The sequence below is a fragment of the Bemisia tabaci genome, chromosome 6 (genome assembly GCF_918797505.1).
Source record: "Bemisia tabaci chromosome 6, PGI_BMITA_v3".
Classification (NCBI taxonomy): domain Eukaryota; kingdom Metazoa; phylum Arthropoda; class Insecta; order Hemiptera; family Aleyrodidae; genus Bemisia; species Bemisia tabaci.
In genome coordinates, this window is record NC_092798.1 from 29101273 (window position 1) to 29128329 (window position 27057).

At 43.1% G+C, this 27057-nt stretch overlaps 1 protein-coding gene across 1 annotated transcript in view; it reads right to left on the bottom strand.

Moving 5' to 3' along the window:
• The window catches only part of Kdm3 (Lysine demethylase 3), a 486443-nt gene that overhangs the window by 335293 nt on the left and 124093 nt on the right, over positions 1 to 27057 (bottom strand). Inside the window, exon 7 of the mRNA XM_019047548.2 lies at positions 5043 to 5643. Coding sequence (XP_018903093.2) covers positions 5043 to 5643 — 601 coding nt within the window. The remainder of the gene's footprint in view (positions 1 to 5042; positions 5644 to 27057) is intronic.

Genomic DNA, 27057 nt, shown 5'->3' on the forward strand with positions numbered 1-27057 from the left:
CGCGTGAAAAACGAGGGGATCGAAGGTTATAAACTACGCAAACGCTCCGAAATTGACCTCAAAATGAAGTTAAAAAAATTGGTAATCGCATAGGGGACTTGGAGATCCAGAAAAAAATCGAGGCGCGCCAGGGACGTCGTGGAAGGTCTTTGCGTGGAAGGGACAGAAATGAGGCCAATGATCGCCCTTTGAGACTTAGAAATCCTTCCAATTGGTATATGTCTGCAGACCCCCCCCCCCCCTCCCCCCCCGGGAGAAAAACTCTCTCTCCAGATAATTGTTATTTTCCATAATTCAGCCGAAAATATGATTTTTGATTGATTTCAGAGAACAGCGCATTCTTTTTTATTTAGAAGTTTGCAAATCGACTAGAAGACTTTAAAAGGCTCAATATAATTGAATTTAATAATTTAACCATCCATTCAAAAATTTGGAAGAAAAATCCATGATAATTGTTAAATACAGGATCTCAAAGCCTCTGTTATGATTTAATGATTGAAGGCCCTTATCCCGCCACAATCTTCCGAGTGATCAATATTTACAAGCCGAGGTTATACATTTGGGGAAAGGGGAGTTTTAAGAAGGGTCATTATTCGAAACATAATTCCCGATTCATAGAGATTGAATTTGCATTCGTAGTGTCGATGAGTTCGTACAGGAGGAGGGGAGAGAACTTTCACGAATGCCCTGGTGGATTGGCAACACCCAGTGATTCAATTACTGCGTCTGCATCGGTGATTTTTCAACCGCGTCATGCTTGACACCCAATTTCAGCGCAAATTACGCTGACATTCGCTATTTTTTTGCTGCTGTTTCAAGAAAGTTCGCTGACTATTAGGATTTCCGGGGAACATCAATCTGGGAACATAAATAATTTATTCTGCTGGGGTGTTTAATTTTCCATCGGTTTCAGGCTTGGATAATCCACTCTATGCAACTCTTCCGCTGAAAACAACATCATCTATCCGGCTGTAAAATGGAAAAATACGCGAATTTTCAAGTTTTTTTTTTTTCATGTATGTTCATGTAATGACTTCATGATAAGTGTATTTCGAATAAAAAGTTTCGGATACAAGCTTTTTTAACAATTTCCAATCTCAAACCTCCTTTCTTAAACACAAAAAATTTTTACAACAGAAAACCAACTAATTTGCGTTAAATTTTATAAGTTGGGACACGTTTCGGGACCTTCAATCTTATCATCATCCACCCACCCCCCCTCCCGGAAATGTGTCCCATATCTTAAAATTTTACGCACGGGAGTTAGTTTTTTGCTCTAAAAATTTTTTGTACTCTAAAAAATTCAAGACTTGTGCAGCTCCCTAACGGTGTTCATAGTAATTAAACCTCCTTGTACTTGCATTTTATTTCAGCCGACCTTAAGCTGACTTCGTAATTTACTGTTCGAGAAGGAAGCTTTCGACCGATTCTGGAAGCAGTTCGGCAACCCGGCGAGGGCTAATCAGCACTCTGAAGTTGTGACCGGAGAATTAACATATGTTACGCGGAATGCTCGGATGTGCACGAAAGGAAATCTCAAGACTCCGGGATAATGTGCGAACTTAATAAGGAATTGGTACTCTTTTGTTCGCGGCGAGGCGAGGAAGGTGGTGACTGGTGAGATCCAAGAGCTGGACGGTGCCTTGTCGGGAAAACAAGTTCACTCAACCATCAACCATCAGCTTCCTCGCGAAGCTTCGACCCCACGACTCCGCAAAACTAGCGACTGACTCCTCTATCCTTTCTCGAAGATTGCCAGTTTTGAAAGCCGTCGTGGTCTGATTAAATGGTTCAGGGTGTCCACTAAAGTTTTATTTTGGATTTTCCTGATTTTTCCTCAAATTTTAATAAATTTTATGATTTTTTCCGCGAATAAATTGACACTTGTTTAATTCGACAAATCGACAGATTCACTATAAGTTGAATCAAATGTTTGATAAATGCTTGAAGCACCCAGAAGTTCCGGATCCATGGCCGATTTTCCTGACTCTTCCTGATGATATCAAATTTCCTGATATTTTGCGGGTTTTACTGATGGTAGACACCTTGGTTTGCAAGAGAGGGAAGATTTTTCAACTTCCATCAAACTCCAAAAGAGCTGTAAATAGTTTGGAAGAGTGTCATGCGGACGGAAAATTCGCTGTAATGACTGGAAACTTTTAAAAAAGAGTGAAATTCCTATTAGGCAAAGATAAGATTTAACGGTTATAGATTGCATCTACTAGATTGCATCTACTAGATTGGCATGACTTTTATACTTGGGTTTGACTGGAGCGTAGCTGCGAGCATGTGGGGCGCTGTGCGTGCTCACACATCTCATGTTGACCATCAAAACCACAATATGTAGTTCGACTTCAAGCGCCTTCAATTTCTGAGGACGCATTTTGTCATACATCTTTAACAAGATTGGTTCAACGGTCTGTAATTGTATCACGCTTATTTCGATGCTATTATAGATTTGTGCGCGTGCCTATGTTCAGGAAAACTACTAAGATATTTGCATTGTCCCTAAGTATTAAAATGAGCTCTAAACGATATAATTTTACGATAGTAAACGTCTAAACTTCATCTTTAAATATTGATATGTTCTCGTTTGGAAAGAGAGAATGACAGGGCATAAGTCTGAGCTTTGATGAAATGAAATTCAGGACTAATGTGATGAATTATCGGGTCATAAAAACTTTTTCTTTGTTTAAACGTTGATTAATCGTTAAAATACTTCTCAAAGGAGCGTGAGTTCAATTATCTTCCTTCTAACAAAAATAAATTACGCGGCTTTTACACTTGAGGGTAGTATTTTCCGTTATCAGTTACGTACTTTTCATTGATCTATGATGTACTGTTAGAAAGTTTAGATATGAAAGCGGAAAGTACAGCATAAACAGCGCAATTGCAATGATTGCATCTAACAACACACTTTAAAAGTAATTAATGAAAATGCAGCTTCAGATAGGAAAATCTAGATGCTGTTAGGTGCAATGTTGTAAGCATTCCGAACGGTTGGACGAATTTGGAACATGAAAGAAAATGGGAAACAAAAACAAAAACACGAATAGCGGAGTTAAAGCTAATGCCATCAAATAGAACAGCTGAGGAGGCGCTACAAATTTGGGAAAGTTGCGACAAAGTATTTGACTTCATGCTAGTTATTAAATATGAGCCGGCTAGCGTCGCGGTACGTTGATAACCTCATAAAAGTTTACATAACGCGCAGAAAGAGGAGGAAAAACTTTCCCGGATACGCACTTAAAATTTGGATTACACAATCGTGAATACGAACAAACAATGAGAGAAGTCGGGAAAAGTTCGAAAGTTCCGTGCTGTAGGTTGTAAATATACATCAAAACTTTGCCGTGGGGCAGGGCGGGCAACAAAAAAGTCCCGCGAGTAAACAGGGAAACTTATAGAGTTCGATCCGAAAGTTTTCCGTTAATAACGGTGGCGCGGCGTGCTTCGCGATGTATCGATTGATCTCCCATTTAAACCAACGGAAAAGGATCGATAGACAGAGTGCTCGCAACGAGCCCCGTAAAAATCGATTCTTCACCATGGCTTCAAATTGGGAAATATCGAGAATCGATCACTCACGCCTCGATATAAAATGCGGGCCCCGATCTACATTCCATCCTTACTACTTGAGCTTGGCGACCAGGAGGAAACAGCCTTGAACTGGAGCGATAAGGGCGAAAACTCGCCAATTCGCCGCCCGGCGGAGACCGAGCGCCCCTTCACATAAATTGCAGCTTTCAACGGCTTCAAAACTCGCGCAGTTGCCGATCCCAAGTCCCATTTGCAATCTCGTAAACTTTAGTTTCCCGAGCATAACTTTGATGAGTTGCTAGCGCGTGTAGCGGAATCGTAATTTGATTCCTGGATCTCATGCATCGGCAAAAACTGACAGGGTCAGTCAGGAGTAAAAACACGGAATTCGTCCCGTGTGAGTCAGGGCAAATGACGTCATTCGTCGGATTAATTACTTCCACCTTCACGGGGATAAATTTTCGCCCCAAGGAACGTAAGTAGAACCGTGAGAAGTTAACGTGAACACGACCCTCGGAACTTTCGGGCTACGGGATGGGGAACTGATCAAGGTGCACCTAATTCAACCATGAGGTTAGCTTAGCTATCGAAAATTTTTAGTTATGGTTACGCCTAATTGCTTACTAGAGCTACTATCTGATACTTCTAGCGACACATACGGCTTCAGTTTGGAAAGTTGTAAGATCTGAATGTACGTAGCTTCTGACAATCCTTCGTAAACTCATGAATTCCATCAAAATTTATTTTTATCTGTGAATATCTCATCAATCACTCTACGTATCTTTACTATAAGCTCTCAGACCTCCTGAATTTTCATTTCCGGTAACGCTTAGTTTTGGCGTTCCACCGGGCCGATTTTCATGATTTTTGTGCCTATCGACAGGCCGATGTCTCTGAATGAGCCCGCCCTATTTTGATTTAGAAGATATGGCCCAGGTTTTTATTCCGTCCTAGCGTTCTGCTGAGCCGAATTCCAAGATTTTTCATGTTTTCATAGCATTGGCGGATCCAGCGAATTGGCACATTGTTCATCTCCATTCAAACCTATGAAAATGTATCGATTCTTAGAGGGGCCAGATGTTCCGACAAGAATCGATTATTTAACATACATTTAAATGGAGGGAATCCGGTGTTGCCAAATTGCTGCATCCGCCTCTGATTCTTAGCAAGATTAGATCGAGTGACCGAGGTGTCTACTAAAACAGGCCGGCCAAAAATCAGTACTTTTACAGTACTTTTTCAGTACATTCCCAAGAAATTCAGTACCTCCTCAACAGAAAAATTCAGTGCTTTTCAATACCTTCGACTGACAAATTCGAAAAATTTGAATTCCCCGCTCAAATTGCGACAAAAATGAAAAAAAATTCCGGACTTTCTTGCGAAATTCCCACACTTAATCAGTGCTTCCGGACCGCCCTTGAAAAATCAGTGCTATTTCCGGAATTTCGTGAAATTCCGGACTTGTAGACATTCTGGTGACATAAGCAGGCGAATGAACTTACCTTTATTTGAAGAAGAAGACTCGAGGCTGACTCGACACGGGGTGGGTGACTTGGGTGCCGATGCGGGTGGCGCCGGGGGCGGCGGGGATGCGGGGGCGGCCGGGGGGGCGACGACTGGGGTCGCTGGTGCCGGGGCCGGGGCCGAGGGCGGAACGAGGGGCAAGTCGTCCTCGCTATCGAAATCCGAGACGGGCTCCGAGTTGCGCTTGGACGACGGTAACAGGACTTCAGGTACGTTCGGTGACTTTGGTGACTTGGGCGGCGGCGACTTGGGGGAGTCCGGGGAGGACGACCCTGAGGAGGAGGGCGAGGCCTGGGACCCTGGGGACGAGGGCGGCGAGGAGGCCTCGGTCTCGTCCTCGGTGGTGGTGGCTTTGCCGCGCTTGCTGCGGGTCTTGAGGGACAGCGGGCTCCCGCTCTCCGGGCGGGAGCTGGCGAGCTTGGCGCGGTACTTGGGCGACTTGGTTTTCTTCCGCGAGCGCTTCTTCGTGAAGTTCTTGCGCGTCTTGAAGCTGATCACGCGCCCGCTCTTCTCCTTGTTCGCCCGGTCCCGCTCCGCCGACGTCACCGAGAGCACGCGCCGTCGGCTCGACGCTTTCGGCTGAAACAGAAACAAAGCATTTCACATTAGTAACGTTTTTCACACTAAAGAAATTTAAGTCTGACAGGAAAAAAGGTAAGGGATAAAATTGTTCTCCTGGAAAGTACCTTTCATTTAAAAAAAAGTTGAGCAAAATCGGATCAATGGCAACCTAGAGTCCCTTTATACTGAGAGTCAAGACAATGCGAATCCATTTCTGATTGGTTAACCGGATTTTAGGCCTTCACAGTGTCACAAACGGGAATAAAGATTACATTTTCACCAATTGCAAAGATTATAATCTGGAATGGACCGAGGAATTTCGGGTTCGACAAGGAACAAACGGGATGAGAGAAGGAACGGAGAAAGGAATTTAAGAATGAGCCGATCAAAGATTACGAAAAACGTTCAATTTGTGTAATCTTTATTCCCGTTTGTGACTCCATGAGGGGTGTTGCCTTGACTCTCAGTATAAAGGGACTCTATGGCAACCGAAGGACAGCGCTTTGAAAAAAACCAAAATGGCGGACTGCAACGGCCGCCATCTTGCTCCAGTCGCGGGTCTCAGAGTGTTGCCCCTTCCAGAATTACTCCTGAGGGTACCACCAATGAGCCCTGAAAGCAGCATATTCCAGTCAAAAAGTGCAGGGTTTTTGCCATTTTTGGGTCGTAGTCAACAGACTACACTTATGCCCCTATCAACAGACGGCCGCTGCAAAAAATCTGATCTATATAAAAAAGTCATCTGTTGTTTCTTCATAGTCTTACGTAGAAAACGATTCACACAACGGAAAGTTCAAAACTCAACTCTTGAACGAGCATTGGCGCATATGCTAAAAACATTTAGCCTGTCTTCAATTTAAACAGTAAACACTTCTCATTCTGAGCTTTATTATAGTTTTTAATATTCATTTAAATTGCCCGACATTATCCTCAATTGATCATTTCACACGTCACAATTTCGTTCTTCCCCGAACTTTTTCAACCCTCTCTAGCCCCGTGTATCCGAAAGTTGCTCATGTTCCCCGACTTAGCATCTTGGGTCTTTCCGTGGCTTTCCGGGACAAACACCGCACGATCAAATGACACGAGAAACCGAGGACAAACATCAAAGCGAAGAGCGAAGATCCGATCTGAAAGGTGAAAAAGGATATAAAGTCGAAGCACGACGCGGTTCCGAGTCGGAAAGGGTCCCTTTCGCTCCCGGCCCGTTCAGCTTTTTCCGCCCCCCCCCCCCCCCTCTCAGATTTCCATTTTATAACATTGCGTACTCGGTCTTTACTTTCTTTCTAGTTTTATAGCAGGATATCTGCCGGTCTGTCCCCTCACGACGACGACAACGCCGACGGAGCGAAGCTGGCGTTATTAGCTCCCCGTTTTATACCTCCTCACATCGGAGCGATCTCGCATGCCATTCAAATCGCTCGCCGCGCGAGATCGGCACGGAATCAACAATCGGAAAGATAAAAAGGAGGAAAAACAGTGATAAAAAGTTATGCGCCATAAAATATGAACCCGTAAATCATTAGCCCACATAACTGTGAACTAGTTGCAGCCGTGAATAGCTGTAGCCGCTTCTCGTCTAGCTCCTCCGTTCGGGTCCCCCCCCCCCCCCCCCCCCGGAGTCATCGCGGCCCGCCCCCGCCCGCCCGACCCCCCTCGCAATTACCCACCGTGGAGTTTGCACGCCAAGCCTTTTATATTCCGGTCCTCGGCGCTGTGCTGGAGAGCTTTTATTATTATTTTTATTATCTCAGCGGCGGTGTTGCCGGATGGCATGGGAAATCGAGGGATCCGCGGCGGGAAAATGGCGGAAAGCCTGGTCACGTGGCTGCCCGGCCGAGCGGATAATGCACCCGAAGCACCTGCTCTCCCCATTCGGCGCGGCTGCGTCTGAAGCCGCGCCTGAAATTTGAATAAATTCATCGGATTAAAGTTTCGACCCCCAAGTTTTAACTGTGTTTGGCTATGAAAGTCCCTTTAAATGTGCCGGGGAGCGCTTGCCGGTTATTTACTGCCGCGCTAAAAACGCCGTATGAGCCTTCAGACGTTGCCAAGTTTCCTCCGATAAAAACCGAATTCACTGGGAAAATTCTGAAATTATTTCCCGAAATTTTCGGACAGTTTTGTACGCAATTTAATCTAAAATATAAAAAATTTTGAAGGGAAAATGTGCATGAATGTTGTCAAAATTACATATTTTATCAAGCGAAATTTGGCAACGCTCGAATGTTCATACGGCGTTTTACCTTAGCACGGCAGTTTACTGCTCGCGAGTATGTGCATTCGTTGCGTCCTCGATTCTTTTTTACTCTTTTCGCGCGTGGCTTGGCCGCTTCGAGTTTCTGAAAGAAAATGACACTACAGATTACTCGTTTGACTCTTGTATCGCACGAAGTTTGTCAAGCTTTTTAAGCTTTTAATTCTAAGATTATTACCTATGCAGCCTGTCCATGAATTACTTCGGACAATTTTTTCTACTCATGTAGCCACCACTGCCACCACTCCCCACCGATCTCGTTTTTAGATATTTGTTGAGGCTAGAATTCATTCGATCGTTGAAGACCCATTGAACCATTTTATCTCATTAGCATGGTAACCAGTTTCGATCCGGCCCGAACCCCGAACATTACTTATACGTTTTAGGGAAACCTTTTCTCTGGTGGGGGTCACCCCTCACTAACGTAAAGTCTTCTTTAATAGGTTTTTTCAGTTTTGGGGGCCCACTGAGTCGTTGGTCAGAACGTTTATGCTCGAATTTGTGTTGAAAAGAAAAGTGGTCACTTCTATTTGAGGAAGGAAGAAAGTTCTAAGACAAAACACGAGGGAAAAATTTAAATGTATCTTTCTAATAATAAAATTATACTCAAGAGCACTGTAAAGTATGTGTTCCTTATAAAATTTGAATGAGAGAGCAGGAAAAGGAGTATCGACTAATGATTGGAGGAAAAGTTCTCTGTTTTAGGATAACGAAACCCCCTCCCCTCCTCACTCCGATCTCCTTTAAACATCAAAGTGCTCGGTTTGAAGTTGCAAAGTTCATTTACTCAGCTCGGAAGGCAATAATTATAGATTCGAGAAACGAAACGCTCTCGCACATGGCTGCAGGCGGGAAAGGGACGGAATAAAATACAACAAAACAAAGGCCATATAAAAAGTTCATTTGAGAGGGACGAAAAGTAAAAAGAACTCACGATGCAAACTAAACTTTCAGCACAGTGGAAATGCAGCGTTGGCAAGTTTGATCACTTGTTAGAATTTCAAGAGGGAATTTTTTTCACTCAAACTAACGACGAAAAGAAAAGTAGGCGTGCAGGATCTATTGTAGGAGCAACGCTTCTTTTTTCTCCGCAGTGAATGCGTATCGAGAAGGGATTTGCGTTTTAAGTACTTCTTCTTGTAATATGTAATTTTTCGTGTATGTAAATTTTCGCGAGAAAAATTGCCACTGGTTTTCTCTGAAATCAACTCCCAAGCTTATAAAAAGCTTTCAAAGTTCAGGCCGTAATGGAGAGGATATCCCCCGCTACGTTGGGAGTCCATTCTACATCCAGTCTAACTCTTTATGCACAGATAGGGAGCAAATACATTAGCAGGGTCGCCGTAGTTCCAACTTTGGAGTCCCTAGAAAAAGTGGCAACCCTGCTAATGTATTTTCTCCCTATCTGTGCGTGAAGAGTTTGACTAGATATCGAGGTAGACTCTGATCGTAGCGTGGGATATTCTTTCCATTACGGCTTCAACTTTGAGAGCTTTTTTTGAGCTTGGGCATTGCTTCCAGCGAAAACCAGTGACACCATCATATTTCTCGCGAAATTTTACGGAAGAAAACGTGCTTTAATTGCAAATCCTTGGCCCATGCAAGAGCTCCATTCTGGATCCAGTGCTCCAATTCCCGGAACTAGTCCCGAATTCCGATACTTTTGAGATTTTCCTGAATTTTTCCCGGAACTTTTGAAATTCCCAAAATGCTCCGGAGCTTTTGAAAAAATCTAAGAGAATCCCGGAACTTTTGACACTTATGGAGTGGGAGAAGTTGGAAAAAAATAGTTCCGGGATAACTTTTTAGATTTTCCTGAATTGTTCACGGAAATTTTGAAATTCCCGGAATATTCCGGATCAATCGCTTTTCCGGAACTTTCTCGGAACTTCTGAAAATATCTAAAAAGAGTCCCGGAACTTTTGACGCTCATGGAATGGTAGAAATTGAAACAAAAAAGTTCCAAATCCCGGAACTTTGGACGGACATGGAATGGGAGCACTGTCTGGATCGGTCCACGGATAAAAAGGAGATCCTTTGACGAAAGGCCCGGTTGGCAACGAGGCGAGTGCGTGACAAAGACGAGCGGGAGTCAAAGGCAGAGGCCGTGGGCCGCGGATAGAGCGGGCGGTCGAAAGGGGGGGCGGGGACGGGAGGGGCGGGGGTTTAATTGAACACAAAGAGGAAAAGAGAGGAAAGAAGGAAAGGAGCTTGAATGCATTTATTCATTAAACCGCTAACGAGCGTTTCAGACGTTCCGGGGTCCGGGGTCCCTTTTCCCTCATTAAATATTGATCAAAATCGATTTGACGTCCGTGACTCGCAACTCCCGACCGACGCGACGGGTCGCGGGTGTTCAACGCTCCAGTCGTCGAGTCGCCCATCGTGAATGGTTCACGAGGACGCGACGCACGCCGCCGACCATGTTGCTCGTTTTCGCTAAAAATGTTCAACATTAGACAATTTTTGCAAAACTTGCAATGTAGATGACATTTTCGCATTTTCCTACCGGAGTACATATATATAGAGAGTACAAATGGGAGAGAGTACAGGAAAATTGATAAGGAATAAAACTGTTTTCTTGGAAATTACCTATCATTTAAAAAAAATGGATCAAAATCGGATCAATAGCAACTGAAGGCCAGTGCTGTGAAAAAAACCAAAATGGCGGACTTTAACGGGCGCCATCTTGCTCCAGTCGCGGGTCTCAGAGTGATGTCCCCTCCAGAATCACTACTGAGGGTACCACCAATGAGCTCTGAAGGCGGCATATTCCAATCAAAAAGTGCAGGGCTTTTGTCATTTTTGGGTAGTGGTCAACGGACTATATGACTGTTCACCGGAGAAGAGACCTTAGCCCACGGAGGTATAATTTTCAATAAGGCGATTTTCGTCGAGTTGGGTAAAAAAAACTAGAATTTTGAGATTTCTGCAGAAAACTTGTTATCATCTTCGTGCCCTGCGAAGAATGGGCGCATTATACGAAAGTAACACATGGGGAGAGCACGGACAAGTCGAAAATTGGAGCTCTGCGGGCCCAAAAAGACAGCGAAACTTCCAACACAAATGATGGCGGCGACGTTCTACACGTGATATGAATTTTCTTATTTCCAACTCCTGGAATTACTTTTAAACAAACTTTAATGAATATTTTTGTCGCGACGTACACAAATCTTATTGGTATGATCCGTTTCCCCCTTGAATACGCAAAGTCTTCTGAGTCGGGTTTGTTTATGTAGCGCCCTTACAAGCCTAAGACTACAGAGATAATCGAAGAGTTTCACAGGCACGACAATATTCTCCCTGATTGGTTACTCTGGGGTCGTGGATGACCATGATAACCCTCATTTCACTCACAAGAAATCTGCGCCGTTTTCGATCGGAATTTTATTAAAAAACGGGCGCATCGTGCCCGTCATGGCCGGCAGTCTAGTTCCCCCCCCCCCCCCCCCCCCGGTAAATGTCAGGCACCACTTCTCTGACGTCATACATGGCCCCTTTTAAGCAACGTGTATGTCTTGGAAACCGAGCGAAGGTGTCCCCAGGAGAAAGATGGCGGTACCGGACGAGCCGGGAAATGTATGTCAAAGCGAGCTAAAATATATTGGTTCACTCGGAAACTGGTTTGGCGAGGCACTCGAGCAGCGCCACGGGGGGAGGGCTTGGGGGCGAGTTGTGCGATCCGGAGCGGAGGAGATCGGTGACGCAGCGATTTTCACCGGCGTTACGGAATAGCTATTGCGATGGCCGCGGCTCCGGCGGCAGCCGTAGAGAGACTCTGAAACGGAGCGCATTACCAATGCAGATTGCAGATGGAAGCGACCGAGTCATTGCCTTTCCAGTCGGGTCCATGCACCCCCCCCCCCCCCCCCCGGAAACCCGCTCTGCTCACCGAGTCGCGTATCCTAGATTGTTGAGCCATTCGAAAAAATCTCGAGTGAAAATTAATTTGTCTAAAATGTAGCTACTTCTACTTAAAATTTCAATGGTTGTGGTTTATACTGTCAAAAGTTTCTGGGAGATGGTGATGGAGCATCTTCTTCATGAAGCTCCCCTGTTCCATATTGCCGAATGCCTTCAAATGTCAGTACATCCGCTACTACTGCTCAGTAGAATGTGTTGACAAAACAAGGCGTTTCGTTTCCGCGAGAGTTTTCCTTCAAATAAAAGATTATGCAAAACGCGTACTTTGTAGTTAAAATAGTTGCATCATGGATTACAGTCTACCTTTGGAGGAATTCTCAGATTCTTGTTCCATCCAGAGGAATATAGTAATCAAATACAGAACGGACGTTTTTGTCTCAATTTCGCTCAATTTGTCGAGAATTAGCTAATCTTTTCTTGTTGATGAAGAGCTCACTCTTTTTGAATTTCCTTACGATTTGAGCTTTTTGTTTGACAACTCACATTTGTGGGGTCTTTTTCCCTGTTTATTCCATAATGTAACACTCGTTTCGTGTCATCTGCCAGACGAAAATTGATTTCTACCCGATGGACAAACAAAAAAATAATTGGTCCTTCCCTAGGACATTTTGTGATCGGATTCCGCTCAATTTAGATTTCGAGCCGACCGTCCGAGAGCTTGAGGCTGCCCCCCGAACCGATGGAGAACGTCGATAGCGGGCGACGATAGTGTGGCGAACCGCATTCGATCGGAACGGAGGGAGGAGAGGCGAAGCGGGTCGAGGCAAAGTTGAGGAGCTTGAAAGCCCGAAAGTTTACACAATACGAATTGTCAAACGGCGGGAAGTTGGCCGGTGAAAAGTTACTCCGTTTTGAATGGAAGGCGACGCAAAGCGCCTTCTCCTCCTCGGCTCTCCTCTCGATCATCTCGTCCGGGTCGCTGTTGCCGAGCCATGAATATACTTCGTTTCGTTTTATTTTCATGTTACATTTATCTGCAAAAGTTTTATTTGATTATCTGTCCTACTGAGATGATGTTATTATTAGTCCCTGATTTTCTTGAAAATATTTTTGAAATGCAAAATGTTTGGTATTTTTTTGAGTTTAATTTAATTTTTTGTAAATGCTAGTAAAAGTAATTCATATTGGTCACGGTGGAAGTTTTCCCTTGTTTTTCACACAGGGATGTTTTGATAGTTAGGTTAACTCAGAAACTGGGTTTTTGGAGCACATGAGACTATAAAATCCTATGAAAATAATCTTTAACGTTGTAAATCTGGATTCAGATTATTCCCTGAGCCATGGTGTTGCTCTGACTACTCTAAATCTAGAGAATATTCAAGACTAAAGCACATATACAGAGAGAGAATTGATCAGAGAAAACAAAGAAAGTAGTAATTGTGAGGTTAGATAATACAGCTTTTAGAATCCAAGAGGGCTGCCCACCTTTGAATTCAAATCATCCAGTTCCAGAAAGAATTATTATTACAAGTGTTACACGCCATCGTTAGCAAAACACGCACTCGACTTAGTTTTTGCATAGATTCACTCATTTTGCGAAAATTGCTCATCAGTGAACATTTTGGGCCATCTTGGTTTAATATTGGAATCTAATCTGCAGTTACGTTCTTTGTGTTAGAGGGTTGGCTGCCGAATTTTTCCCAGCGTAAGTAACCGTCCACTTCGATGGCCGTGAATTACAAACGACCGTCCAGTCGAATTCAGCGGAACTCCCGTTGAATTTGACAACGCGGGAGTCAAATTAAAGTGACGGAGTTACGAAGGGACGAAACGGTCGTGCAGGAGGGCGGAAGGGGGAGGGGGGCGGTTCAATTGTGGACGCCTCGCGAGTTCATGAGCCGGTCGGATCGTCAGGGTCGCAGATAATATACTCCGGACCTATTTTCGACGGTCCGGCCCGAGTTCACTAAACGCTCCGACCCGACAGTTGAAAACTCGGAACTTTCAGCGCTGCCCTCTTCCGCCCCCCGCCCCGCCCCGCACCCCTTTCCCGCGGGCCACGTCTCCCAACTTTCATGAATGACCCGCATCGGGCCAGACGTCGCGTCGCACGACGCTTCGCCCCGATTGAACTCTCGAGCTTCCCGATTCGCATTAACGTCGCACGGTGGATCACGTCAATCAGAGAGGTCGGACATAAAGATTTTTGACTAAAACTGCAAATTTTGAAGTTGATTTCGTCACATTTTAAATTTTAAGGGGTGCTCCTTGAAGCGAATTTTACGAGGAAACCAGTGAAACCACTTTCAGAACTTCAAACTCTTGTTTAAATGGTGTTGTAAGCGTTTAAAGATTCCGAATTTTGTGCAACCTCTCCTACTGACTCAATCCATTGTGCGTCGGAAGCTTCTGAGCCTTTGAGAGGTGGATCGCGTCAATTAGAGAGGTCGGACATAAGATTTTTGACTAAAACTGCGAATTTTGAAGTTGATTTCGTCACATTTTAAATTATAAGGGGTGCTCCTTGAAGCGAATTTTACGAGAAAACCAATGAAACCACTTTCAAAACTTCAAACTTTTGTTTAAATGGTGTTATAAGCGTTCAAAGATTCCAAATTTTGTCCAACCTCTCCGACTGACTCAATCCACTGTGCGTCGGAAGCTTCTGAGCCTCGTTCGGTGGATCGCGTCAATTAGAGAGGTCAGACATGAAATTTTTGACTAAAACCGCAAACTTTACGGCTTCGCTCGGATTGTGTTTTTTCAGAGGCGAACAGATCAGCATCATTTCTTGGAGTTTTCTTAAAATTTGGTTCGTTTAGAAAAGAAAACTCACGTTAATTTTTAGGAATTTACGTGAAGGAGCTCTCCATTAAAAAAAAACAAAGTACGACAAGAAGTCTGCGACGTCAAAAACCGAGATACGTGGTTTCGGAGTTTCGACGTCCATACAAGAAAATTGGAATTCTTTCTCTTGCTCTATTTTCATGTTGTGTTGGTTCCGTTTGTCTTATTTTCATACTGATGCCTCAAGGGATACGTGAGCAATACGAGAGACGTATTCAAGTTCTGTTTTCTAACTTCCTTCCGAGTGAGCAGCACCTCATCGGCAGCATGGAGCTGAGCATTGCGAGTTCACGCCTCGCGCCATCGCGCCTTCAATTTTGAAGATGCAACATGGACATCCATCAAGTACGAATAGTTGTATCTCTGCGCCGTCAACAACGCGCGGGCTCTATTGCTCTATTTTCATGTTGTATTTGTTGTGTTAGTTTCGTTTCGCTTTTTTTTTTTTTTTTTTTTTTTTTTTTTTTTTTTTTTTTTTTTTTTTTTTTTTTTTTTTTTTTTTTGCAGTGGTGCTTCAGGGGCTACGTGAGCAACAAAGCTGAAGATAGGAGAGAAGTATTCGAGCCTCCTTCTTCGACTTTAAAATCAAGCTTTACCTTTGATCAGGGTTCATGCAGCCTCAGTGCTAAAAATTCAAGCACTTTTCAAGCACATTTTTCTGAATTTTCAAGCACTTTTCAAGCACTTTCAAGAGCCTTTTGGAAGCAGTTTTGCGCGAGATTCAAGAAATTTTTCCACAGGACCTTTGACATAAAAACTCCTAATAGCGAGACAGATATCAACAACCAACTAAAATGAGTATTTTCCTCTAATTAAAAAATACACGGATGTATAAATGAAAGACCATCCCAAGTGTCAGTACCAATACTGACAACCCAGTAAGTAAATACCTCTAAATTCTAAGCAAAAAAAAGTAAAATCCTGGCTCACCGCATAAGTTTTCGACCAACTACCCATCCATACTTACACCTGAATGTTTTATTCCAATTTATTCAAAACGTTGGTTTAAAAATAAAAAGAAAAATAAATGATAATAATAAATAAATATCTTACTTTCATATTCATTGAGACAACGTTAATCATTAAGAAGTGATGGATATCGATAGGTATAAGATGGGCTGAAGATGGTGCAACTTATGAAAGAGTTAATAGAAAATCTGCATGCTATCCGATGGGTTAAATCCGATGGATATCGATAGACCTATCGATACCTGTATAAGATGGGCTGAAGATGGTGCAACTTATGAAAGAGTTAATAGAAAATCTGCATGCTACCCGATGGATTAAATTCATGAGAATAGTAGGGTACTTGGACAAGAAGCTCAAAATTGCAGATTCATTCTTGATAAAGCTGAAGCAAGATGTTTTCTGATAGTCTTTCACTATTGTAAAAATATTTGAATTTTAAAAGTGGGATTTCTTAATTTGAAGCTACACGTAAGGAGTATGTCTGGAGTATGGAACGGCACATCATTTGAAAAAAGAGTCTTTATGAACACTAAAAAACCGGACGAAAGAAGAAAAAAAAACACTTTCAAGAAGATAATGGACCCACATCATTGAAAAAAAATAAGGTAAAAAAACCAGAAGTAAAAAGAAAAAAATGTTAATGTGAAATTAAATAAATGTAGGTATGAAGAAAAATGTTTTTACAAGCAGTTTAAAAAGTTATAGATTTTAACCGAGACTTATGGTTCTTTTTCACAACTGTTTGGAGAGTTTCGAAATTTCTCCTTCAACGATTACTAACTCTTCTTTTTTTCTTTTAGCACTTTGGCGGAAACTATTGGACTTAACAATTAATGAGAGATCTTGCTTCTTTTCAGCTTGTTCTGCCAGGTCGTCTGCACCTTTTTCTAAGGTCTTTACATCTTCACATAAGCGTCTTTTTCTCTCTTGTAGAGATTTTGTTTTTTCTGACTTTTCATTTTTAATAGCTGTGAGAGCCTTGATTTTCTTTTCTTCCTCTAAATAGGTAGCATATCTACTGCGAGCACCTGATACACTTTGTCTTAACTCTTTGGTTATTACCATACTGGATAAGCTCTCCATTTCATCGGTAAACTCATGTACATAACGCTGTGCTATGTAGGACTGCTCCTTTAAATTTTCTACTTCTAGGTTTTTATTTACACTAAAACCTCTCTCCACTGATGCTTGTCCATGACTTAAGAGTAGAGTTATTTTGAAAACTTTCCATAAATTTTTGTATTCATCCTTGTCCATAAAGTTAATATAAAACTCATCAACTCTTGACTTCTCTTTATAAGGCTCATATTGTGCAAAGGTGACAGCTTTCTTTAAGACAACGTTTTGATAAAATGAATCAAATTCATCAAGAATAATATCAACTTTACCAGCTACGACTATTTTACAATCACACAATGTATTTAAGACAGACCTCATTTTCTTCTTGCAAACAGCTGACCGACTAACAGGAGAAGAATCTGCATCTAGGTGAATCATACTTCTCGGATCCAAACAGGACAAATTTCGAACTAAGACATGTGATATTGGAGATTTTTCTAAAATTTTTGACAAGACATTCTTGTAAAATCTAATAGCGCCAGAATTAGATCAAAGTTATCTTTTTCAGCCACTTTCAGCAGCGACGAAAGACTGAGCAGGCAACTCAGCAGAGTAGTTCTCGTTTCAATTTCAACACGTTTTAATACTTTCCAGTGTACGTCTGAAAAGTCGAATGCTTTCTCATTTGACCTCCGAAAAGTGGATCTGAGAAATTCAAGCACGTTTTCAAGCACTTTCCAAAAAATCAAGCACTTTCAAGGCCTTGAATTTTTTTTTTAAAATCAAGCACTTTTCAAGCACTTTTCAAGCTTGCATGAACCCTGTTGATGTAAATAAATTTGTGAACCCTATTCAGCAAACCATTTCACACGAAGCAAAGGACTTGCTCTTAAAACTCCATTTGTGATGATTATGCACTAGAGATACTGCACATGCGTCGCCAACAAGACTGAAGGGCGAGGAGGCATATTAAAATCTTCGTGCTGATTACGAAAAAGCGAAACTGTCGAAACGCGCACAGTCAGGAACTCCAAAGCCCATCAAAAGCCTCGCCTCGGCAGTCGAACCGGGGAAAGTTGCGAGTGAAATGGTGAATTTAAAGTTACCAGAATCTTGACAAACAGCCGATGTTTTTTCATGATTAAATTAAATTGACACTGGAACGCCTTGAGTAAAGCTGTTTACAACCACGAAATTCTAAATTGAACTTGGAAAAACAACTCGGATGCCAACGTCAGGCACGAAAATGCGCTACGGCTTAATGAATTCAACAAACTTTCCGCGTCACCCCCGCCCCTCCCTCCGCCCCGCCAGCATCCCCGCACATCTTTGGGTCGGGGCTACCTAACTTTTTTTTCGCGCAGCGCTGTCGTGCAATTACTTTGCTTTGCCAGGGGATGAAAAACGCAAAAAAGAGAAAAACTGTTTCCAAGAGCGACAAATAAACTTTCATTTATTTACGACGACAAAGGCCGGGTCACGTCCCGGCGTGGCTTACCTCCCCTCTCCCCCTCCGCGCGAGCGTCGTTTCCGCCCCCTCCCCCGGTCCCCTTCGCCTTTGCAGCGGGGGCAGCTTTCAAAAGCGCCGGGAAAAATCACAAAGCAAACAGAGAAGATTTAAACCTGAATTAATTAAAATGGAAGCTGACGCAGTGACGTTCCGTGCCGAGATGAACTTCGGATTTATATTTCTACGATTTCCCTCCCCTTTTTTGCCCGTCGGGCTCCTCATATCAAGTCTCGACCCCTTCTCCGAGAGAAAAAAAGACTCCGTCGTGTTTACCTAACATATGACTGACACTACGGCTTCCACGTCGTTTTTCAATACATTCGAAAAGAACTGTCCAAGGTGTTCCTCGAGTTGCGTGTGAATAACTGCGAAATTTTTAATTAGGTTAGGAATCTGTTTTTCTTACGACTTACTCGTTGTAATTTACCAAGATTATTTCATTCCCCTGCGCAATCAATATTGGAAGCCCCGCGTACTTCAACAGGGTGTGTTTCATAGGGCAATAATCTGCGAGGGTGGGAAATTATATCCAAGGAGTATCCTCTCGATGAACTTTAAAAATTGAATGAGCAATTGGTTGATTTCATTAGAATTTAGGCAGCGGTGCCGAAAATACGTTCCCATATCTCCCCCACGGTGCGGGCAAGTTCAATTTCTCCAGAATTCAGCCGAATTACGCATCCGGGACGGTTCTTAATGAACTGATGAATCAATTCATTGGTTTCCCACTTCCACAATTTTTTCACTCATTGATTATAGTTGCCATAATTTCGTCATCTTCAAATTCCTTGACTTTCCCTAATCTCTCTATGACTATTTTCGCTTTTCCCTTACTCTAAAATTTTCCAATTTCCTGACCCCCGAGCATTTTTTCCCCTTAAGTACGCTGACTTTCGCTAAACTATGGACACAATGCCCTTGTTTAGAGATCAAATTATGCAAAGAGGCATTTATTTAATGGCTGATTAAAAAGTGACCAGCCTTAGATCAGTCGTATATTTCAGTGATTATAGGATGTGTCAGAAATTCTCTAACTTTTCCCACGAATTCCCTAACTTTTCCCCGTTGTCGCAACTTTTCCACGACTTCCCTAACTTTTCCCGGTTGTCGCAAATTCCTTGACTTTCCCTGATTCTCCCGGTTTTCCAGACAGCTGGGAACCCTGATTGAATTGGCCGTTTAAGGCTGGACTGAAGATGACCTACTGCGTCTGGAAAACCAGGAAGCTAGTCATAAGGGGGTAAAACGTCGAAGGGATTTCTACAAAATCGGAGTGCGCGCCGCGCGCGCTGGCCAGCGAGCGAGCGACGACGGCGCGACCATGGCCGAAGGGCAGGCGGGCGTTAACGAAAGGTAGCATTCGATGAATCATTGTAAACACATTTGAAAAACAGGTTCATTGCCTTGAAAGCTAAAACAAATCCGTAGAATCGTGTGGGGCCGCTATGAAATTGTAGAGCCAAGCTCCAGGGGTCCGAGCCCGCGCATTCGGGGAGGGGCGGGGGGATAATTGTAAACAATAAAGACTGGAGCAAAAACGCTTGGACGGATGCCAAAATGAAATGCCAATTGCCTGCCTCTTAGCGAGATACGCTCCCCACGTTGAAAGATCTCTCTGCGTCTCGGATTTTGCGCCACGATAGGCCTCGTACGAGGCAGACCTGAAGAACAGGCTGCACTTAAGTAGGGTTGTAAACGGAATGTTCAAGTTACGCACACGTGTCGTGTCTACATCGGCTCAGACGATGCCTGGAGCAAGTTCACGGTTGGACTTTTAAAATTATGACCTTATTTATCCGTGAAACATCTACATGGCTCCTCCTACTCAAAAAAAATGTAAAGGATCTTGCTGGATAAATTTGCGACGTAGTTTCCATCTTTGAAATTTGAATTTGGATCAATTTGTTGGTAACAAAAGCTCAAAATTGCCTTTGAGACGACTCAAATTTTCAGAATTTTCCGGGAGAGCTCTCTCATTGAAGCCAGGGAACTCCTTTCGAACCCTCCTTTGGATCTGCGGGCTGATTTTTGAAAATAGACAAAACGAGAGACTGGGAGGACAAAGAGAGTATGGAGCGATTCTGGCGGTTGAAATGGTTGCTTCCCATAGACCAAGGGAGAAAATGTTGGACTAACTATAGGGTCTCGCGTGAGCTGCCCTTAGTTAGTCTATCACCTAGCTTCTTTGTCCATTGTGACCACTGCTTCCACCAGTAGATCTCTCCGTATCCATTTTGTCTTCTTTGTCTATAGCTTTGTCCATACATTTCAAATATCAGCCCGCTGGGAGAGCTCCACAGGGGTAGTATGTTCTTAAAATCGGAAAAAACACGTCGGATATGTTGAATGACCACTAAGCTTTGAAAAAACCCACACCAAAAGATTTACACCCCTCTTAAAACCTCGAGGGCATACAAAGCATCCCTCGGAGTTAACGGAACGTCTCGACTTCAAGATCGAGAGACTCATCCCGATTTAAGACCGGTAACACGGTCGCCTTGCAACAGCGCCGGTTGCAATCACGATGCAACCCGCACAGCGCACTCATACAGCGACGTGCACAACTTTCAAGAGAATCGCGATTCGCAAGATGAAAGGTTGCCAGCCGGGGGGGTGGGGGTTTACAGAAGGTTGCGAACGAATCCTTTTCCTGAGAGCATGCTTTCCTGTCGAAAAGTCCCCGCATTTTTCCTCCGTGTATTCGATTCCCTCTCGCGTCCGCTTCCACTACGACTGGCTTCTCTCCCGACTCCCCCCCCCCCCCCCCCACTTCATGACCCGCCGTTTATTAGTTTCTTTGTTTGTCTTGTGATCTATTTATTTCTGCAGCTATTTTCCTCCGTTCGTCCCTCCGCTTCGAGCTCTTTCGTCCCTGGCCCCTGTGGCGGAGACGGGGAGTTTTCTTCCGGAATTCCCGCCTCGTTTCCTTGCATCTTGACGGGGGGGCGGGGGAGTCCTTGGGGTCTCTCGGCCGGGCTCGGGATCGAGGTCGCGGGGCGCAACAAAAGTCGACTCAGTCAGCCGTGAAATTAAAGGAAAAGTGCGAGGGCTCGGGCCCGCTGAGGCATTGAGAAAATTAATTGGGAAACCGGACGGATCTCCTAAGTATTTTTTTGCCAGAGTAGCGGTTCGGTTCCCCGGGATTTTGCAGGATTGGAAATTCCTCATCCGCGGTGTAGGAGTCGCTCTGCGATTGATTCCGACGCTTGAAAGTAATCCCATTGAACGTCGGTCGGATAATAATTAAGAGGCATCATTAAATTACGTATCTGAGGATCCGGACAAAGACGAGGGGGGACGGACCGAGTCCGCGAGGGTTTATTACAAGCTGGAATAGAGGTTTAAAGGAGAGGGCAGCTCTTGAGTGGCTTCTCCTCTGCTGGAAAATTCAATGAGGGTAATTTTTGATTTTTCAAAATTCAAAGAGAGACGCCGCAATTTTGCGGATCGGTTGGGGATTACGTTACGGAAAGGGTCGCCCATGAAACATGTAAAGCTGAAATTACTGTTTCTTTCTTAAACCCATTCATCCTCTAGGACGCTATATCGTATTGCCTTCAAAGAATTGTGCAGGCTGGCTCTGACACATCCCTAAACTTCTGAAACTGCTTCTAAACCAGTGGAGTGGCGTGCCTTGCGAATCATCGATTGATCTGTCATTTAAACGTGTGGAAAAGGATCGATGAATAGGGGGTTGCTTAGCGATCGATTCTTTAGCATAGCATCAAATGGGGAAATATCGATAATCGACTGACTATATGTTCTGCCTCGCCACTGTTCTAAACCAGTATATGAAAAAGGGCGATCTTTCTCTCAATATTTGACGAAAAATTGTGGCATTACGTACTCCTATTTTTCTTATTGCCTTATCAGTATTGTTAATAGGAAAAACCCTACTTTACGAAGATCGTCATTTCGATGACTTAAGACTCGTTATTTTCAGATCATGACGTTAAAAACGTAAAATTGAGTTGTAAACAACCAATACGAGATTTTCCTGCTATTTTCAACCCTATTCTTATGTTTCTTGCAAAATAATCAAATGACGATGACACTCATGTCATCAAAATGGCCATCATCGTTGGGTAAATTTTAGTGGCATTTCAAAATGTTCTGGAAAGGATCGGGCAAAAAGAAAAAACAGAATTGTGACATTATGCGCTGTTACAGATAATACCAACGGATTAATTGGGTAGATGTCCTGGGTTCAATGCAGTACATAAGCAATTAAATCACACGTGCGACGAAACAACTGGAGATATAGTGAAATAAAAATGCTGTTTAGAAAATTCGATAACCGCAATTCTTGATTTCCTCGCGTACTAGCATTTCCAATGTTCTGCGTGCAATCTATAATCCCCCGGGGCCTGCCTCTTGATTGACGATTGGGTTGAGCGGGTAGCCCTACTTCACGGAGCACTGCGGCAGATAGAACGCGGTGGAAGACATCCCGAGCCAAAGTCATGGCCGGGCCTCTCAAGCGCCGGAGTTGTTATCATTGGCTTTCATTAAACAATGGCGTTGGTGTTTCAACGATCTGTCATCTTCATTCATACTCGCTATGCACACTGAGCACCACGCCCGTATTTGCCGCTTCCACCTTCACTCCCTCAAAAGCTCCTCTAATTCGAACTAGTCATCAGAAATGAGTGTTCTCGGTCTTGTTTTGCTCGTGAGGATATGCAGAAGAAAATGAGCCAAAAAACCGCAATCAGGGTGTCTAGTTTGTTTATATTTTGGGAAATCCTGATGAAATCCTGATTTTTGACTGCTAAATCCCACTGAAAAAAAACACTTTGGATCTCGAGTCCAGACTCTTAAAAACGTCAACAAGAAAAAATACTCTTGATTCAATCAGATTTAAGCTTAAATCAAGAACCAAGCCTCTTAATTTGAGCGGATTTCCTTTTGATTTAAGCTTAAATCTGATTGAATCAAGAGTCCTTTTTCTTGTCAATGTTTTCATGAGTCTGGACTCTAGATCCAATGTGTTTTTTTTCCAGTGCCTTATTTCATAATTTTTCCAAATCCTGATTAATCCTGATTTTTGGCAGAGAAAAATTAAAATTTCTGCATAAGCGTATGCGAAACCAGTCCGATCGGACGGCCAACTTCTCTCAAATCCTGATTTTACGACCGAATTTTCCTCAAATCCTGATAGAATCGGTAAAATCCTAATGCTAGACACCCTGGCAATCCTCGGTTCGTTCCGAAAATCAATATCCGACTCCCCTTGATTACACTGAAAAAAATGAGTTAGCGTCAGATGACTAAAAATGGTTTCTATACACTAACTCAAATTGTGTGATTTGGACACACATGATTTTTGGTTTCTGTACACTAACCACTATTAGTGCTGGAAACTAATTCCGCTACTCTAATTCGCATTCGGTAGGGTTGGGTCAACCTAACCTCAAAACTGAGAGAGGAGAAAACGGCTTAGCGAATGATAACTGGACAATACTTTCAGGAAAAGAAGATTTCTTAAAAGATGAGAGGTAAAAATAAACTGACCGGTTCCAAATGAACGACAGAGGAAAGGAATATCCCATAGGTACGTGCAAGTAGACAGAATTATCCTTTAGAGAGACACACACTCACACATGAAACGGTAGCGAATGTTCACACTGAATAAACATATCTCGTCCGAACACTTGAGATATTCTTTTGAAATTACGGGAGAACACGAACTATAGAAGTAAGCAGTAAGTTCACAGGTTTTCGTAAAATATAAACTGAACGCGGAACGCTTTAATCGCAATTTAATACAGAAGATTGACGACTCCAACGAATATCATGCTTGTTTACGTTTTGAATCGAACAGACGATTTCTAACCTTAACAGGTTTATTTATGTTGCTTTCGAACGTTTTCAAGAAAGAGAGGACACTATAAATCATACCGGGCGTATTTACATTGTCAAACGAGCCCGAAATTTCACATTTTAATTGATTTTCACGAGCTGACGCGATTGAGGCTGTTGTACCGACGCAACTTTTTTGAAACTAAATAAATGTAACGGACAATGTGGCAGTTAGCGTTGAGGGCAAATTAGTTTGACCCGAAGGTGAATTTGTCTTACCACAGCGCTAATTTTACAGCTAGTGCTGTTTTCCAATTCTGGTTCGCGCTCTAGTAAAGTGAAGTCAGCGTATGAAGCGAATTGATTGGTGCTTCAGTACAATAAATTAGTTCTGAAGCCTAATTTTGATTCTACTTGGCGAGAACTTACCAAATTAGTTCTCAACGCTAACTACTTTTTTTTCAGTGTAATTTCACGTCTAAACATGAATTTTCAGACATCTGCAAATTCTCCATTGCTACCAGAGGGGACTCCAAAAACCCATAATTTCTCCGTAGTATCGCAACCACATACCATTACCGCTCGATTCAGCAAGTTTACGCCTTTCCCGATTGTGATCCGCATGAAAAGCGGGGTTGCGGGTTGCGGTGTCTCCTTGCCCGGCGCCAGCCGGCAGAGGAACACTAGTCCATTCTGAGATGAGCCGCGTTTCGCATTCCCACATACGCTAACCAGAGCTCACACGAACTGAAGCCGAGCTCCAGCTTTTTGGTCCCGGGGAGTTATGTGCTCAGCAGGGACGTGCGACGACGCGACGCAAGGCGCAAGGGACGGCACGTTCGGGAACAACAATAGCTTAATGCACGAATGTCGTCACCGACTCACGCGGCCCGAAACTCCCGTTGCTCACGAACAACGTGGAAACCAAGCGATATTACGCCCAGATAAACAGCCATCGCCGCTCGGGCCACCTCCTAATAACGATACAAAGGTGTGCCAAAAGCAATATTTAACCCGCCCTAGAACAACGTGTTCACACACTGCCGCGCCGAGGAAAAGCGTCGTATTAGCCTTTGGGAGTTGTCAAATTTCCGCCTAGGAAACCTTCAAACATTTCTTGCCCTGAAAGCCCTGTCATAATTAGCAAAATTCCACGGAACTTTGCGCGAAAATTAAGTTCCGTAAACCTATCTCTGTGTGGACGAGGCCTTTCATTAATAAGAAAAGAACGAAAAAATTATGAAAGAATGAACAAGAATGTGGTTTAATGATTTTCATGTCCGCTACCGCGCAACCGCACTGTGTTTGGCTCAATGCGTGAAGTATCTATACAGTCTTGTAGGCGATATGCGTTTCACGCCGACCACTGCTGACCGCACTGTTTTTGACGCAATGCGTGAAGTATTCATGGAGTCTTGTAGGCGCTAATATGTGTTTCATGCTGACCGGCGCGCCGACGGCTTCTCCTTTCCATCTTAAGTCCTCGTCATCATTGCTCTCTGCGCCGCGCCGCTCCAGTCCAAATTGCGTGTTTGATTTCTCACTCAACTAGACTAATGAAAGGCTCCGTCTCTTGTATCACCGAAAGACGAACAATTAGAAATTACTATACTTTAACTCTCAGGAAATGAGATTTTTTCACCATTCTCGTTGTACATTTTTTTGAATCAATTTTTTATATTACAACATTTGCCGCCCCCTAAATTTGCCGCCATGGGCCGCGGCCCATGTGGCCACCCCCTAAATCCGCCCCTGAGAATTATGACAAAGTTTGGAATTTGAAAAACAGAGGAAAATCTATAACATCTAAAGGATTGTTTGCGTTCAAAACAAGATGAAATGAAAATACGTGGACGGCTGAGCTCATTAATTTATCCGTGCGCAACCACAATTCGTTTTCAGGCCAAAATTATTGACGTTCCTTTGTGAAGCAGACATCAAAAAGGTAGTAAACAACGGCGGGTCTCCAGGTTAGTACGAGAATGCGGATTAATTGAAAACAGTGATTAATGCTCAAGAATTTAATTAATGTCCTTTGCCTCGATGCAAAATCTTCCTTTTCGAATAATCTGCAACGATGAAGAATCACGAGTAGAACCCGGACGGTTCGACTCAGCCAGCCTTAGGTGAAAATCTAGGGCATAGTTGCATGTTCTACGAAACCTTAAATATTAGACAAGGTTTCAATTTAAAGTAAGGACCGGAGATTCTGAACTATACTGCCGTGCTAAGGAAGAATGATGTATGAGTCTTCAGACGTTACCATATTTCATTCAATGAAAATGAATTTACTGGGAAAATTTTAGACATTTTTCTTCTAATTTTTCAGACAATTTTGTTCACAATTTGATCTAACATATTTGAAAATATCGAGGAAAAATATGCGTAACTTTCCCCCAAAAAATCATGTTTTATCCGGAAAAATTTGGCAACTCTCGAATGTTCATACGGCGTTCTTCCTTAGTACGGCAGTAAACAAGTCATATTTTGTTAAGCCTACGAACTTATTTGGAAAACAAATCAAACCCTACAATGAACAGTGTGTGCTCCTGACATTGTGAATTCCCTTTTGCAGCTTTAAATTCCGGACATCAAAAGTTACATAGAATTGTTTGTTTTATGTAGGTAACATGATAATCAAAATTAACTTCTAGAAATACGAAGACTACTGGTAAAAAAAAAAAAAAAGAGAAGACGACGAAAGATACTTCAAGCCGAGCGTAAGGTTTGATACTCCTGGGAATAACCTTTCAAGTCAAACTCGAGCAGTGATTTTATCGATATATTAATTTGTACTTTTACGATCGAACCGGCAACAACTTAGAAAGTTCTAATGCAATTGCAATCGTACAATCCTTGTTTTTCGTGGGCGACCATGACACTGCGCGCTCCGCCGTGTTGATAAACAAAGCAGTGGGCGGTCTGATAATATGCGTAAGGTTTCTCCAGTAATTAAAACGCCACGGACCGATGAATTACGTAAAAGCTCTAGAGCGTTTGATTCTGGCTCTGAATATCCTTCAACGCAATCACGGAATACAAGTATTTTAGAGTAAAGGAAAAATATCGCCTTTGAGACTATTAAACGAAGGAGGCAAGAAAAAAATGTTCTCCTCTTGTATTG